Raw genomic sequence first — 14,389 nt, 5'->3', positions numbered from 1 at the left:
TGGCTTAGAGGTCTATAGCAGACACCCACAGTAAGGTTGCTCTTGTTTCCATCTTCTCCATTTTTTACTCTTATACTTTCAATCTGTCTTCCATACTCCAAGTCATAGATCTCTTCGCAAGTGTACATATCATTTGCATACAATAGTACTCGTCCTCTCTTCCTGTTTGGTCTATTCCTTTGGAACAGGTTATACCCCTCAGTTTCTACATTCCAGCCGTGAGTCTCATCCCACGAGGTTTCAGTAATACCTATTAGGCCACATTGGCAACCTTGATTAAGAGCTCAAATTCTGCTTGCTTGTTTCTCATACTCTGCATTAGTATAGAGACAACTGAAACCATGAGTCTTTCATCTACATACTGCTACCTCTGTTCCCCTCAGAGTGACATCTGCTGTTATTGCTCCTCTGGCCATGAAATGTCCAAAGTTAGGGCATGGAATCAGTTTTGCAGCTCCATTTGTGCCCACTCCCCAACTTTGATCTGTGGAATTGGCACTGCTACAGGTGCCACATAATGTGATTCAGCATTTATAAGAAATCATTTTTTTTTTTTTGTTTAGCAGTAACCATACTTTGGAATGCCCTGCCTTTAAAAAAAAACTATGACAACAATTACACATTCAGCAATTACAAAGTAAAGAAACAATAAAAACAATAATAAAAGTAAGATCAGAATTAGAGATGGGAAGGCCTGGGGGGGGGAAACAGAATAATTGGGAGGGGAACCAGTTTTATTCCTCTTTCTCCTCGTTTTTCCCATCCCCCCCATTTTCCCTCGTTTTTTCCGGTTTTTTCCCCAAAGCCGTTTTCCCCCAGAAAAATTGAAAAAAACTGTTTGATATAGTTTGAACCCCCCCCCATTTTTTCCCACAAAAAATGGCTTTGGGAAGAAAAAGGGGGGGAACCTTGTCCCCTGCTCCAATTTTTCCGTTTCCCCCCCAGGCCTTTCCTTCTCTAATCAGAATTACAACCATTTGTAGTAGTGGTAGAGGGAGCCAGTGTGGTGTAGTGGTTAAGAGTGGTAGACTCATAATCTGGGGAACCGGGTTCGCGTCTCTGCTCCTCCACATGCAGCTGCTGGGTGACCTTGGGCTAGTCACACTTCTCTGAAGTCTCTCAGCCCCACTCACCTCACAGAGTGTTTGTTGTGGGGGAGGAAGGGAAAGGAGAATGTTAGCCGCTTTGAGACTCCTTTGGGTAGTGAAAAGCGGGATATCAAATCCAAACTCTTCTTCTTCTTCTTCTTCTTCTTCTTCTTCTTCTTCTAGTACATTAATACATTAAATACTGACACTCAATATATGACAGATTTATTTTGGTTTCCTAGACAACTCCCTGCTTAGTGATATCAAGCAGGCACCCTCTCTGTATGTTGTTTGATGCCTGCTTAAAACATTTTTATTTATGCAAACCTACCCAGACACGTATATTTTGTTGTGTTTCAATTTCTTTTACTGTTAAGTTGAATGATGTTTAAACGTTTTTAATTGTTTCAAACTGTTTTATTTATAATGTTCTTGTAAACTGCTTACTGTAGAGGTTTTAATGTAATCAAGTGGTAAATACATCTTGTCAAGGAAAATAAATAAGTATAATTATTCCAGGGATTTATTTTTATCGGACTTCTCCCCATTAGCTAATGTGCTGCTATTCTCTACATTAGTGTCATATTTGTACCCTTTGATGAAAAATTAGGTCCAACCTGAGAACCGTGAGACTCCAAAAGACAAAGAAATTGACTTGAATTGGAAACACCTTGTTCCATGTGCCTCATGAGCCATAGATGGAAGAGATTAGACATGGGCAAAGTATTGTCTTTCAACTGCAATTCCTCATATGTAGAAGATTAGTGGCCCAGCTCACAGAGATGTTATGAAGACTATAAATCATCTCCCCCATTTGAAGTGCTATATAAGTGATAAATAGCAATTATGTGAGCAGCAACCTGCCCATTAACTTCACTCAGAACCCCACCCACAGGAAAGAACAGTTAGGAGAAGTGCTTGGGAATGCTTAGTTCTCATGACGAGGATTATGATCAAACGCCTTTCCTACAGGAAATGATGAATGCCATTTCATATCTAGGATGGCTGGAGATCTGTAGCATTTATTTATTTATTTATTTGAAAACACATTAAAGGTGTAGGAGCCACCTTCTTTGGGACATTAATTAAAAAAGAGTAATATCACATGAGAATGCGTGGTCGCGCGCAGCCCCCTATATTCCTGGGCGACACCTGGAAGTTTGGCTGGCTGCACCCTCCCCCAGAAGGGATACCTGGGGTCTCCGCCTACCCAGTTAACCATCCAATCCTGCCTGGGGGAGGCATTGCTAAGGGATTGGCCAGGTAAGGGGAGGGACTACCCAGCAGGGGCGTCGCTGGGGAGGGGCGGTGGGGGCGGGACGCCCCCAGTGACAGGGTGAGCAGCGGCGGGTGGGGGTGTCAAGCGGCGGCCCCTCCCGCCACTCCCACGCGCCGCCGCTCCCTCCGTCACCCCCGGAGCAGCAGCACATGGATGGGGTGCTTCTGCCGCTTTTTTTCGGCGGGGGGGGCGACCCGCGAGGGGGGTTGTCACCCCCTCCTCGCTGGTCACCCCCCCCCGCCGAAAAAAACGCGGGAGGGCGGGCGGGGAAAGCCTGGAAAGGAAGCAGAGCAGGCGTGTTTAAGCGCCGCTCTGCTTCTTTTTCCGCTTTCCGCCGCTTTTTTCGGCTGGGGGGGGCCGACCAGCGAGGTGGGGGTCACCCTTGTCACTCCCTCCTCGCTGGTCACCCCCCCCGCCGAAAAAAACCGCGGGGGGGCGGGGAAAGCCTGGAAAGGAAGCAGAGCAGGCGCGTTTAAGCGCCGCTCTGCTTCTTTTTCCGCTTTCCGCCGCTTTTTTCGGCGGGGGGGGGCCGACCAGCGAGGTGGGGGTCACCCTTGTCACTCCCTCCTCGCTGGTCACCCCCCCCCGCCGAAAAAAACCGCGGGGGGGGGCGGGGAAAGCCTGGAAAGGAAGCAGAGCAGGCGCGTTTAAGCGCCGCTCTGCTTCTTTTTCCGCTTTCCGCCGCTTTTTTTCGGCGGGGGGGGCGACCAGCGAGGTGGGGGTCACCCTTGTCACTCCCTCCTCGCTGGTCACCACCCCCCCCCCGCCGAAAAAACCGCGGGGGGGGGGGGCGGGGAAAGCCTGGAAAGGAAGCAGAGCAGGCGCGTTTAAGCGCCGCTCTACTTCTTTTTCCGCTTTCCGCCGCTTTTTTTCGGCGGGGGGGGCGACCAGCGAGGTGGGGGTCACCCGTCACCCCCTCCTCGCTGGTCACCACCACCCCCCCGCCGAAAAAAAGCCTCGGAAAGGGGGAAATCCCCCCTTTCTATATACACGTGCGTCGTGACGTCATGATGACGTCACGGCGCGCGCGTCGTGCCCCTCCCCCAGGGGGTGCCTCTGCGCTGCCGCCGCCCCCAGCAGCGCAGAGGCTAGCGACGCCACTGCTACCCAGCCCACACAATAGAGGGTGTAGCTTACCTGGGAAGCAGCAGTCGGTTCCCTGTTAAAGGGGTATTGGGGGAGGCTTTGGCCATATGCCGAGAGGTTGTCATTGCCCTCCCCCTCCAGCGACGGCGAACGGGGGGTGGGCTCTCTGCTTGAACATATGTTCTCTAGAGCCAGCCCAATCCCCACACATTCTGGATAACCCTGACATTGCCCAGATCCCCAGCTGGGGGCTGGGTAGGAAAAACGCCCAATGCCTGAGCCAAGGTCTCCCTACATCTGAATCTTAATAAAGTTGTGGTCAATTTTAATCCCATAACATGTTGTCTTGTGTCATTACTCCACCCAGGGGTCGCCTGGGGTTTGGGGGGACTCCGCCTGTCCACGCAAATTATGTCATAGCTTCCAGCTGAATTCCATATGACATTTAGAGTAAACAGGAAAGATAAAGGAATTGCATGACTCCTCATAAGATGCACCCTGATATCAACTGGCCAAAGAAAGTCCCTAAACCTCTGAAAGCAGAAGACAGGGAATAAATGTCAGCTGAAGCAGGCATCCTTCAATTGGCCAGTTGCTTGAAGCATCAGTGTTGGGTGTTATTTAACAGTGAAACAAAACAAAACAAAAATGTGGGGTATTAAAACAAATTTAGTGCGTTTTCATACTAAAGAAAATATACTTCCATAGTGTTGAATTCATTCTTGATGATGATGATGATAATGATGTATTTGCTTTAGGGGCAAATGATTTTTGTTCAGTTACAATGGAAGAAAGTGGTCCAAACAGAATTCGCTATTTGGAAATCAGCAAATAACCTGGGAGTAATGGTGGTTAATTCCATCTTTCAGAGCTTTCATTATTATTTGCTATTGAAAACTGATGCCTCTTGGTGATCTGAACATGCCAAGGACATGGAGAATGTGTGCTTCATTCTTTAGCTGAGACCTGGGGGTTTCAACCTGGTCCCTACCATTCACTAGTGGTGTTTCAGGATTCTAGGTGGGTGGCAAGGGGTTCTAAGGCACAATCCTCCTTCCATCGAGCACCGGTGTGTGGTAAGGAAATTTTGCAATCAAGAAAGATGCATTAGTAGGTGGTAGGTATAAAAAGTTTGACTACCCCTGGCCTAGACAATTACGTATATGTTGTTTTGCAGAATTATTAACCATTATTAACCATTATTAACCATTAACCGCTCTGCTAGGTACTTGATTATCCAAACACAATTTAATATTCATCCTTTCCTTTGTTTTGCTGTTTTTCAGCAGCTGGAAGAATTTCCTTGTAACCTGCTTACTGTAAGAGTCATACGAATGAGAAATCTTCGCAAAGCTGATACCTGTGAGTGTTCTTTGTTTCCTGTTTCACTTTGCTTTTAAAGCTCACTCACTCTTGATAGTTTGCACATCTAGCTTCATATGTGCTGCAGGATTTCATAGCTGCCAAGATAAATTGCATAGGAAACTGTATTTATATCAGTGCCCAAGTACGGCTTCTCATCAACTCTTAAATTGGGTAAGATAAATATTTACACTGTTTGTGAGTGGAAAGGAGAACAGGAGAATAAACTGGTTTGCCTTGCAAAGGATCTGGTGAAAATATGGAACAGGGGGGAAAGCAGAGTAGTGGGGATTGTTTTGGCTTAGGCTGCAACCTCTACACATTTACCTAGGAGTAAATCCCATTGAATTTAATAGGGCTTATCTCTGAGTTGGCATGCATATAGTATTGCATCATTAATCACAAACAGGTTGATCCCACATGGTGATGCTAAACGCATTTGAGTAGTCCCCAAGTTTAATTGAAATGTCCACCAAATTGGTCTCTTTAATATATGGAGGTTCCTGAGCAAAGGAGAAAGAGCCCTCAGATATTCTCACAATCACTTTTCCTCGGGAAACTTATATCAGGTCATGTCCAGGCCAGTATTATCTATTCTGACTAGCAACAGCTGTCCAGTCTAAGGATGGGGAAGAAATTCAATGCCATTCACATTTTAAACTGAATTTATCAAACAGCCTTCAAAATTCACACTTATCTGAATTTTGCAATGTGGGTCTCCAGTAGGGGGGATGTGCATAGAAATGAATATATTAGTGAAAATGGCAGACAAAACAACATTATATTAGTAGAAATTGTTTGCCAAAATGCTTACATTAGTCAAAACTGTGTACAAAAACATGTTTATTAGGAGAAATTCACACTAAAATGCTACAGAAGTTTCCCGAGCATCTTTTTAAAAACTGCAAATTGCAGCAGAAATGAGGAGATCAGGTTTTAGGATTAGGAGAACAAGAAACTGAAATAACAGATATTGGCAGATCCTTCCATCCTTACCAGTGTCTTAAGCAAAGGCCTTTTCCATCACCTGCAACCTAATATTTCCTTTAACTGAAGATGCTACAAATTGAACCTGAGGAACTGTGCATGCAAAGCACATGCTCTGCCATTAGGCTATGTCCTCTATCTCAAGAGAGGGGCTCTCCATGAATAAATCAATCTCTAGCCACCTATATGACAGGCATGAATATTGGCCACTGTACTAATGAGGACCTGAAGCCCGCACGGAAGGGGTGCCGGCCGATCATGCCTGCCATCTTGGGTGGACTGCGCATGTCCACCCAAGATGGCTGGCGCGATTGGCTGGCACCCCTTCCGACTGGCGCCGCGGCGCGTTTTAAGGCTGCAGCGGGCGAACAGCAGCGCTGCTGTTCGCCCGCTGCAGCCTTAAAATGCGGCGTGGCCCAGTGCCGGTCGCAAGGGGTGCCGGCCGATCGCGCCTGCCATCTTGGGTGGACTGCGCATGTCCACACATGCGCAGTCCACCCAGGAGGCTGTGCACGCGTTGTGACGTCACGAAGCATGCATCGTGACGTCAGGGCGTGTGCGCTGGGGAGGGGTGCCTTGAAGTGTCACCCTCCTCAGGGCGGTACCCAGGGTGGACTGCCCCCCAGCCCCCTTGCTCCGCCCCTGCTTCAGGTGTGGTCTGACCAAAGCAGAATAGAACAGTGCTATTCATTTTATTGGGCCATTCTGTTGATGCAGCCTAGAATAACATTAGGGGTGTTTTTTTGGTCTTTTTTTGTTGCTGCTGCTGCTGCTGCTGCATCACACTGTTGACTCATGTTAAGCTTGTGGTGTACTAAGACCCCTAGGTCCTTTTCACATGTATTACTGGCAAGTCAGGTATCCCCCATTTTATATTTGTGCAGCTGGTTCTTCCTGCCTAAATCTAGAACCATACATTTGTCCCTTTTGAAATTCATTTTGTTAGTTTGGGTCCAGTTCTCCAATCTTCTGGTTCCATCTTCTGCAACATTAGCTACCCCTCCCAGTTTGATGTCATCTGCAAATTTGATATACACCCTCTCAATTCCTTTGTCCATGTTGTTTATAAAGATGTTAAACAACAGCAGGCCCAGGACAGAACCCTGTGGCACTCGTCACTTTTTTCCAAGGATGAGGAGGAACCATTAGTGAGCACTCAGTTTTGAGTTGAATGTTCTTAAGGATGCAAGTGAGAACCCTGGCTTATCAGGGAAAATTTCCAAGCAAATTCAGTGAAACATATTGGAAAAACCCTCTTCAGACATTTGAGCTAATTGTGCAAAGATCCAAAGAGCAGTCAGTGTGTCACAATACATCGGGGGTGGACCTTGCGTGTGAATTCCGTCCCCACCCCCAGCATAACTCTTCATGTGTTAGGCAAGCATCTGAACATTGCTACTGTCTTTATAATTCACTTTCGGTTTCTGAAATAAAGTAGTAGTTCACAGGGAACAATGTGCATAGGACAGCATGATATAATCACAAATAAAAAAATGTTGTACAAACAGGTTGCACAGGCGGATTGAGATATCACAAAGGCATATTTGCTGGCTTGATGACACCTACAAGCACATGTTAAATACCAGTGAACATAGTTTGCTATTTGTGGACTGGCGATAGAAATAATGTTCCAGGTAGAGAACATTACCAAAGTCACATTCAGGAATTCTTAAACTGCATGCATAAGAAGAGTCATCCCAGCCCTGCTCTCTCTCTCTCTCTCTCTCTCTCTCTCTCTCTCTCTCTCCCCCCCCCTTCCCATGGAAGGTCTGAATAGGAATTATAGGTGTGTTTGGCTCAATACAGTTTGGCTCCTCCCCACAGTAAGGAGATTATGCAAGGCTCCTGATTACAGGAGCAACCACAAGATGTTCAGCTGAAGTGCTTACAGCTAAAGATGTTACAAGGCATTTCTCCCATTCCATCCTGTATTTGCAACATGCAGCACTGTTTACCGTTCTGCTGCAGTTTGTCTTCTGTTATTTGTCTCACTGTCCTCTGTGGCAAAATCATCCACACTATAGTTTGTTAAGGGTACTGGGAACTATAGCTCTGTGAAGTGGAAGCTACAGTTCCAAGGATTCTTTGGGGGGAACTCAAATGCTTTAAATATGTGTTGGATGTTATTCCACCCCATTCATTTCAGCAAAAAGGAAACACAATGCAAATTGTAAGGGGTTGTAACCAATTTACATTTGTGGACTGAAAACAACAGCAGCTGCAAATATCGATTGGATCTGTATGATTTATTTCTGTTGTGGACAGGGGACAAATAAGCAAACAAATATGCAGCCTGCCTTCCAATGTTGGTTTTCATTAAAATTCCCTTACATTCTTACTTACAACCCCTCTTCAGACTTTCCCATGTGAAAGGCTGACATGCACTACCACTCACCGCCCGCTGGCCGCATAAATACAATTTAGGAACTTCTGAATAGATTTGCAACAAATGTATTTGTCAATATATTGGAAATGGTCAGGTGATCAGGATTTGCAGTTGGTTTATTTGGATACCTTTTTGTTTTGGGTGTTCCCAAATTAATGGTTTATGTCTCTGTGACTGTAGTTTAAGTAGCTTGGCATTAATGTTAGGGTGGATATGACAACACTGTCATAAAGCTTCCTATACTGCTTTATATAATGTGGCCACATTATCAGAATAAATGAACTGAGATGAGATGCAATGAGCCTTGTGTGGTTCTTCTGTCTCATGTCTTCTTCAGTATTGCTGTAAGGAGAAGTCTGGAAGTGATTGTTTCTGTTTCTGTTTAACCACAGTTTGCCCTTTAAATTGCAAATCAACAAACTGTGGTTGATGTAAATGAATCTGAAACATCATAATGTTGTTTGAAGCAAGCCAATCTGAAACCATGGTTTACCATGACATCCAAATGTAGCCAGTGTTGCCTCTATTTGAATTACCCATCCAACAACGTAAACCAGTTGTAGTAATCGTGCCCCCCTTAGCCCAACAGTTTTCCCACTGCTGGCGCCCCGGGAGCACGGGTTACTCTGTCTGTTTGGACCCCAGCCTCTCCAGGCTGGCCCAAACGCTCTTTTCGCTGCCACCACCCTCTATAGATTTTCACCTCAGCTGCAAACCCAGGACAGGACAAGAGGGCAGTCCCACCTGTACCGGCTGTGCAACCTCCAAAGCTCCAATCAGAGCCACAGATAATTACGTTCCCTTAAAGTAGCATGGACGAGCGGCAGACCTGGATTTAGCCAAGCATAACTCAGAGATGAACAAAAACCCAGAACAACAGTTCCTTTAAACATTTATTCAAAAGTTACTAAAAAGATACATAAAGTATAGTTCCCAATAACAAGTTAAATGCAAAGAAAACAAGAAAAACATTCTTAGTAGGCTAGCATTAAAGACTCACTTAATCCCTCTCCCTTAACCGGCAAGGATCTAATACTTAGCTGAAATCTACATCTCAAAGAAAAGCAGTTCTCTCTCAGGCATCCTGATGACAAAGGGATGCCCCTCCTCTGCTCCTTAGGTTCCCATTCTGAGATGTTTCCAAGCTCCTCAGCTGTCTCTAAGTAAGGTGTGTGTTCACTCCATCACAAAAGGCTAGACAATTAAAGAATCTTCCCATGTGGCCTCCCGATCTTCCACCTATGAGGGACAGTTTCTTATCCCCCTTTTGACCAATCCATGCCTTTTGATCATTACTCTTCACCTGTCAGGAAGAAAGGCAGCTGTAGCCCTTTTGATGTTCCCTCCCTAATTTTCTCACAGGCTTGACAATTATCAGCTGGCCCCCTAAGTTCTTATCAGGGTATCAAAGTGACTCCTTGCAGCTGAGAACCTCACACTCCCAGCGGATCTGCCGGTTGTAAAAGTTTTACAGATAACCCTCTACATTCTTAGGCGAGGGCAATTCTTGGTCAGTTTCCCATAGCCAAGCACCCATGATTCCCAACACCCACAATCCTTTGCTTCAGAACCAAGGATTTTTTGGTCTTACACTACACCAGTACTGCACACTGTAAAATGTAACACTTTCTTATTGTCAAGGCCAATGAAAAAGGGATAATGTACATCAATTGGTCACAGTGTAGAGATTTATTTAAATTGTTATCTGTGGTAGCTGTCTGCAGTTCAATTCATATTATATCTTATAAGATCACATATTGTGTTCTGAACTAGGCAGTTATAAGTTTCGGCAACATAATTAGAAAATTGTTGAATGGTTTCATTCAATGACAGGAGTGGGGTTTGAGATGTGTGCCAAAGTGATCTCACTTTAGCAAAACCATTTAAGATAAATTCGTGCTGATTTCCAAACCATGTTTGGGCAAATATTGGAAAGGGGTCTCAACCAAACCCTTTTTCACTGTCACTTCTGAGTTACTACCATGCAGTAAGGATATGGACAAAATGCAAGCTTTGCAGCTCGTAATGAAGAAATGGAAACTTGTGAGAGGAAAGAAACAGATTTCTGTGCTAATGGCTCCAGATCAAAGTGCATTGAAAGGGACAACAAATGCTGACAACACTACTTAATATGCTATTCTTCTTTTACACAGTAAGCCAGTCTGATTGTTATGTGACCCTCTGGTTACCTACTTCCTCATGTGAAAAAACACGGACCAAAACTGTTAATAATAGCAAGAACCCCGTCTGGAATGAAACGTTTTATTTTAGGATTCAAAACCAAGTCAAGGTGAGAAATTGAGCTATTCCCCTTTCAGTTGTGCACTGTTTTGAGCTGGCTTTTTCAACAAGATAATACCGTCACATGTGCATTCTTCTCCTGCTCCTAATACAGTGGTACCTTGGTTTAAGAACAGCTTAGTTTATGAACAACTTGGATTAAGAATGCTGCAAACCCGGAAGGTGATGTTTTGGTTTGTGAACTTTGCCTTGGAAGCAGAACATGTTTTTGCTTCCTGTTGAGTGTGTTCCATTTGTAAATTGAGTCCCCCCACTGCTATGGGAAAGCATGCCTTGGTTTAAGAATGCCTTGGTTTAAGAATGGACTTCTGGAACGGATTAAGTTCGTAAACCAAGGTACCACTGGATATACAATCCTTTCCCTGTTTTTGATTGCAAGACATCTGCATATGTGTGGATGGGCAGTATCCATCAGCAGGGCAGTGCAAGCAAGGCTGCATTGCTTTCTTGTCTCCCCAACCCCCACATGCTGCTGCCAGGACTGGGAGGGGCAGGGGCAGTGGAGCTTGGCATGGTGTGGGTGCAACATTGAGAGCCTCTTCATGGCTCTGTTCCCCAGCCTGCACCATGCTGAGCTCCTGGTTGTCTTGCCATCCCCTCCCTTTGGTACTGGCAGCAGGCCATGGCATTGGGAAGATGGGAGAGCAATGCAGCCCCACCCATGGCACCCCACTGACTGCTATTGCGTTTGTGCAAGGCATCATTGGAGGGAGAGGGGCAAGGTGAAGGGAACTCGGTGCTGTGCAGATACATAACTGTCAGGCTTCAGGTAATCCAATCCTCCTCCCTCATGGCAGGCTGCCAGTAATGAAAAAAAACAAGAAGCTCTTAGCAAGCTATTTTATTCAATATTCACAGAGATGTAGCATGTTGCCTCTTGGATAATGGCATTGCTCTGAGTAAAATCCCCATGCCCTCCGTCTCTCCTATTATACGTCATCCCTGCATCGGCTGATCTGTGCTTTCTGCCTCTGAGCTTTCTGTTCTCCTACTCTCAATGCCCACCGGGTCCTGGGAGAGGGGGGATCTGAAATGCTTTCTAAAGACACTGAGTCTGTCAGCTGTCTCTCCCCTGATGCTTCTTCTTCCTCCTGCTCCTCTCCCAATATTTCCCAGCTTCTCCCCTCTGCAACCTCTGAACTATGACCTTCAGCAAACCACTCTTGTAAATCTATATTGTCTCCCTCTTCTCCGGGAAGTGCACAATTCCTCCGATGTCCAGGCCTGACAATAATGGTTAAGTGTGTCAGATTGGCTGCACTGCACTGCACCGAGCTCTCTCTCCCCTTGCCCCTGTTCCTCCAGTAACCTTCAGTGATGTGCTGTGTTCAAAAGCCAGGGCAGCAATGAAGTCTCATCTACATTGCCACACAACTGGACACTGCTGCCCATGAAGCTTCTTCCTTGCCTAAATGGAGGGTGGAGTTTGTGGAGAAACTAGAGTACATATTGCATTGATTGTTTTGTGCACTGTTGCCTCTGACACTGCCCGTCACTAGTGTGTGACCTTTGGAAGGTTGTCCAGAAGTGAATGACACCCTTGGAATGAAATAAGGTTTCCCACTGCAGACTTAGAAGACAATACCAAGTACCTCACTACTCTTATGGTTGGCATCTGTCTTGGGAGACAATGGAAGACTGTAGCTTCAGGGTGAAGTCCTACCATTGTAGTTATAGTACCTGATGTGGCTGTATAGAACAATATGGGAGATACATGTTTTCTTGCAGGTGGGGCAGATGAAGGCTGATTTTATAGACACAGCTTATATCCAGCATCTAATATATTTAACTGATTCTCACAGAATTTGTTAGAGATGTCTGTCTTTGACGAAGATCTTTTCACTCCAGATGAGCTCCTCTTCACTATATCCTTTGATGTTGCTCGGCTTCCACTTGGTGAAAGAGTTCTCATGTATTTTAAGCCTGAACCACAGGTGAGATCTGAATACCAAGTTGGCTTGTAAGAACAAGATACTGTGGTGAATTTGTGGGTACTAGACCTCTATAATGTTTTACTATTTTTTTTATGTGTTGTAAGCTGCAAGGGTGGATGGGGAAACACAGCCAGATGGGTACAGTATAAATATCATCATCACCACCACCACCACGGCCATCATCATTATGTCTGCATCAAGCTAGTGTTGGAGTGTTAAGACTTTGTGCTAGACTATGTGTATTAAGGCAGGCACATGTGTATTAGGCTGTGTGCTACACACATTTAATCCCCTGGAATCAGCAAGAATTAAAAGCTAATTAAGCTAGGCTAATATTCCTGTGTTGAGGTGATAGGCTTGGGTGATGAGCCATTAAGAAGAACGAAGGATGAAGGGATTCTATGTGAGGCGGCAAATCTCAGTATAGCCAGTATTGAGCTGGATGAGCCAATGGTCTGACTCACTAAAAGGCAGCACCCTATGTTCCTATGTGTCCCCCCCCCCCGCAACTCTGCAATGTGATAATTTTAATTTCAGAAAGAAAGGAATTGTGTGCAACCATTTCTTCTTTTTCCTTTTCTTTCTTCTTGGAAATAGAAACAAGAAGAGCTGGAAATTGAATTTTTGGTGGAACCTGCGTAAGTATGTTAAACGCTTAAATTTTCTACATTGCTTTCACTTTTGAAATAAAATAAAAATAAAATGTGCATTTATTTCAAATAAATAAATATAATTATCAGGTGCATAATTAAGGCAAAGGTAAATTAATAATGAGCACCAGAATTTCTGACGTTAGTATACAAAGATACAGGCAGTTATAGAGCCGAAATCGCTGCCAGATTTGAAATTATACTACAAGGTGTCCTGCCTCTGCTTGCTGAGAGATTGGATATTATTGGAGAACACAGTTTTATTAGATCTAGAAGAATATGATAATTGAAGTTAAGAAGGTTTGAGTCTGAGAATCTGATACATGTCCCCTTGAGTTCTGTGATGGAAGAAAGGTGGGATACAAATGTATACAATGCTGCTGAATTAGTTGGATAATAATGGAAAATTTGGTGAGCAAACTGAGCAAAACTGTTTTTTGAAAACATGGTTATCTCTAGTAGGTTTCAGCTTTACTCACAACATTATTATCACCAACATGAATATTGCTTGCAAATGTTCCCTTCGTTCCCACCCCCCACTCTTTCTCACATGGGGAAGGATGCCTCACTTCCATCTCCTATAAACAGATGTTTGGTGCTGATCTCTTGCTTGAAGGATACTGGATCCAAATGACCTTCTCTCTCCCTCCCAAAGAGGTGATCAGCATCAACCATCAGTTTGGTTAAGAATTATCTGTGCAGGCACAAAGCCAAAATTCACTTGATCTGGGCAGATTGCCCTTTAAGAATTCCATTATTAATAAAAATAAATTTCTAAGACATCAAACCTCCAGAAAAGTTATAATTGACTGTTTGGTATCATTGACTTTACGTGACGTGGAGCCATATGGGAAGGGCTTGATCCTGTCAATTTAAGGAGCCTGGATGGGAAGCAGCACAAGTATTGACCATCCACCTCTGCTGTATGGTCTTGGTGTTCATGCCTACACCTACCAGACTAGTGTATGCTGGAGCCCTCAAGAAGCAGCAACCATATTGCAACTTAAAAGTAAGAATTGGGCTGCAATTTAGGTTCATGGAAGCTAAAGCAGTGTTAGAAACTCTAGGGTAAATGGGTCTGTTGGTATCTTGCATTTTCTTTGAAGGGAGCCCATTAATTAGGATCAGACTGGAAAGAAACTTTTGTTTGCCCTGCAGATGTAATATTTTATCATTTGAAAGTACCTATACACTTATATTTGTTTCCTAGGCCTGGCCCACCTGAAACCATCATAACGAATGGCGTTCTAGTGGTAATATTTTATTTCTGCAATTTATCAATGCTGATAATACCTGTGTGATCTAAGAAACTATTG

General features: G+C 44.6%; 1 protein-coding gene across 1 annotated transcript in view; it reads left to right on the top strand.

The window, feature by feature from the left end:
- The window catches only part of LOC117061550 (cytosolic phospholipase A2 epsilon-like), a 54,666-nt gene that overhangs the window by 15,495 nt on the left and 24,782 nt on the right, over nt 1–14,389 (top strand). The window contains exons 2-6 of the mRNA XM_033174422.1: nt 4,740–4,815; nt 10,342–10,478; nt 12,292–12,423; nt 13,021–13,061; nt 14,284–14,326. Of these exons, the coding sequence (XP_033030313.1) occupies nt 4,740–4,815; nt 10,342–10,478; nt 12,292–12,423; nt 13,021–13,061; nt 14,284–14,326 (429 nt within the window). The remainder of the gene's footprint in view (nt 1–4,739; nt 4,816–10,341; nt 10,479–12,291; nt 12,424–13,020; nt 13,062–14,283; nt 14,327–14,389) is intronic.

Source organism: Lacerta agilis, chromosome 1 (genome assembly GCF_009819535.1).
Source record: "Lacerta agilis isolate rLacAgi1 chromosome 1, rLacAgi1.pri, whole genome shotgun sequence".
Lineage (NCBI taxonomy): Eukaryota > Metazoa > Chordata > Lepidosauria > Squamata > Lacertidae > Lacerta > Lacerta agilis.
This window is presented reverse-complemented; position numbering and strand designations above follow the sequence as displayed.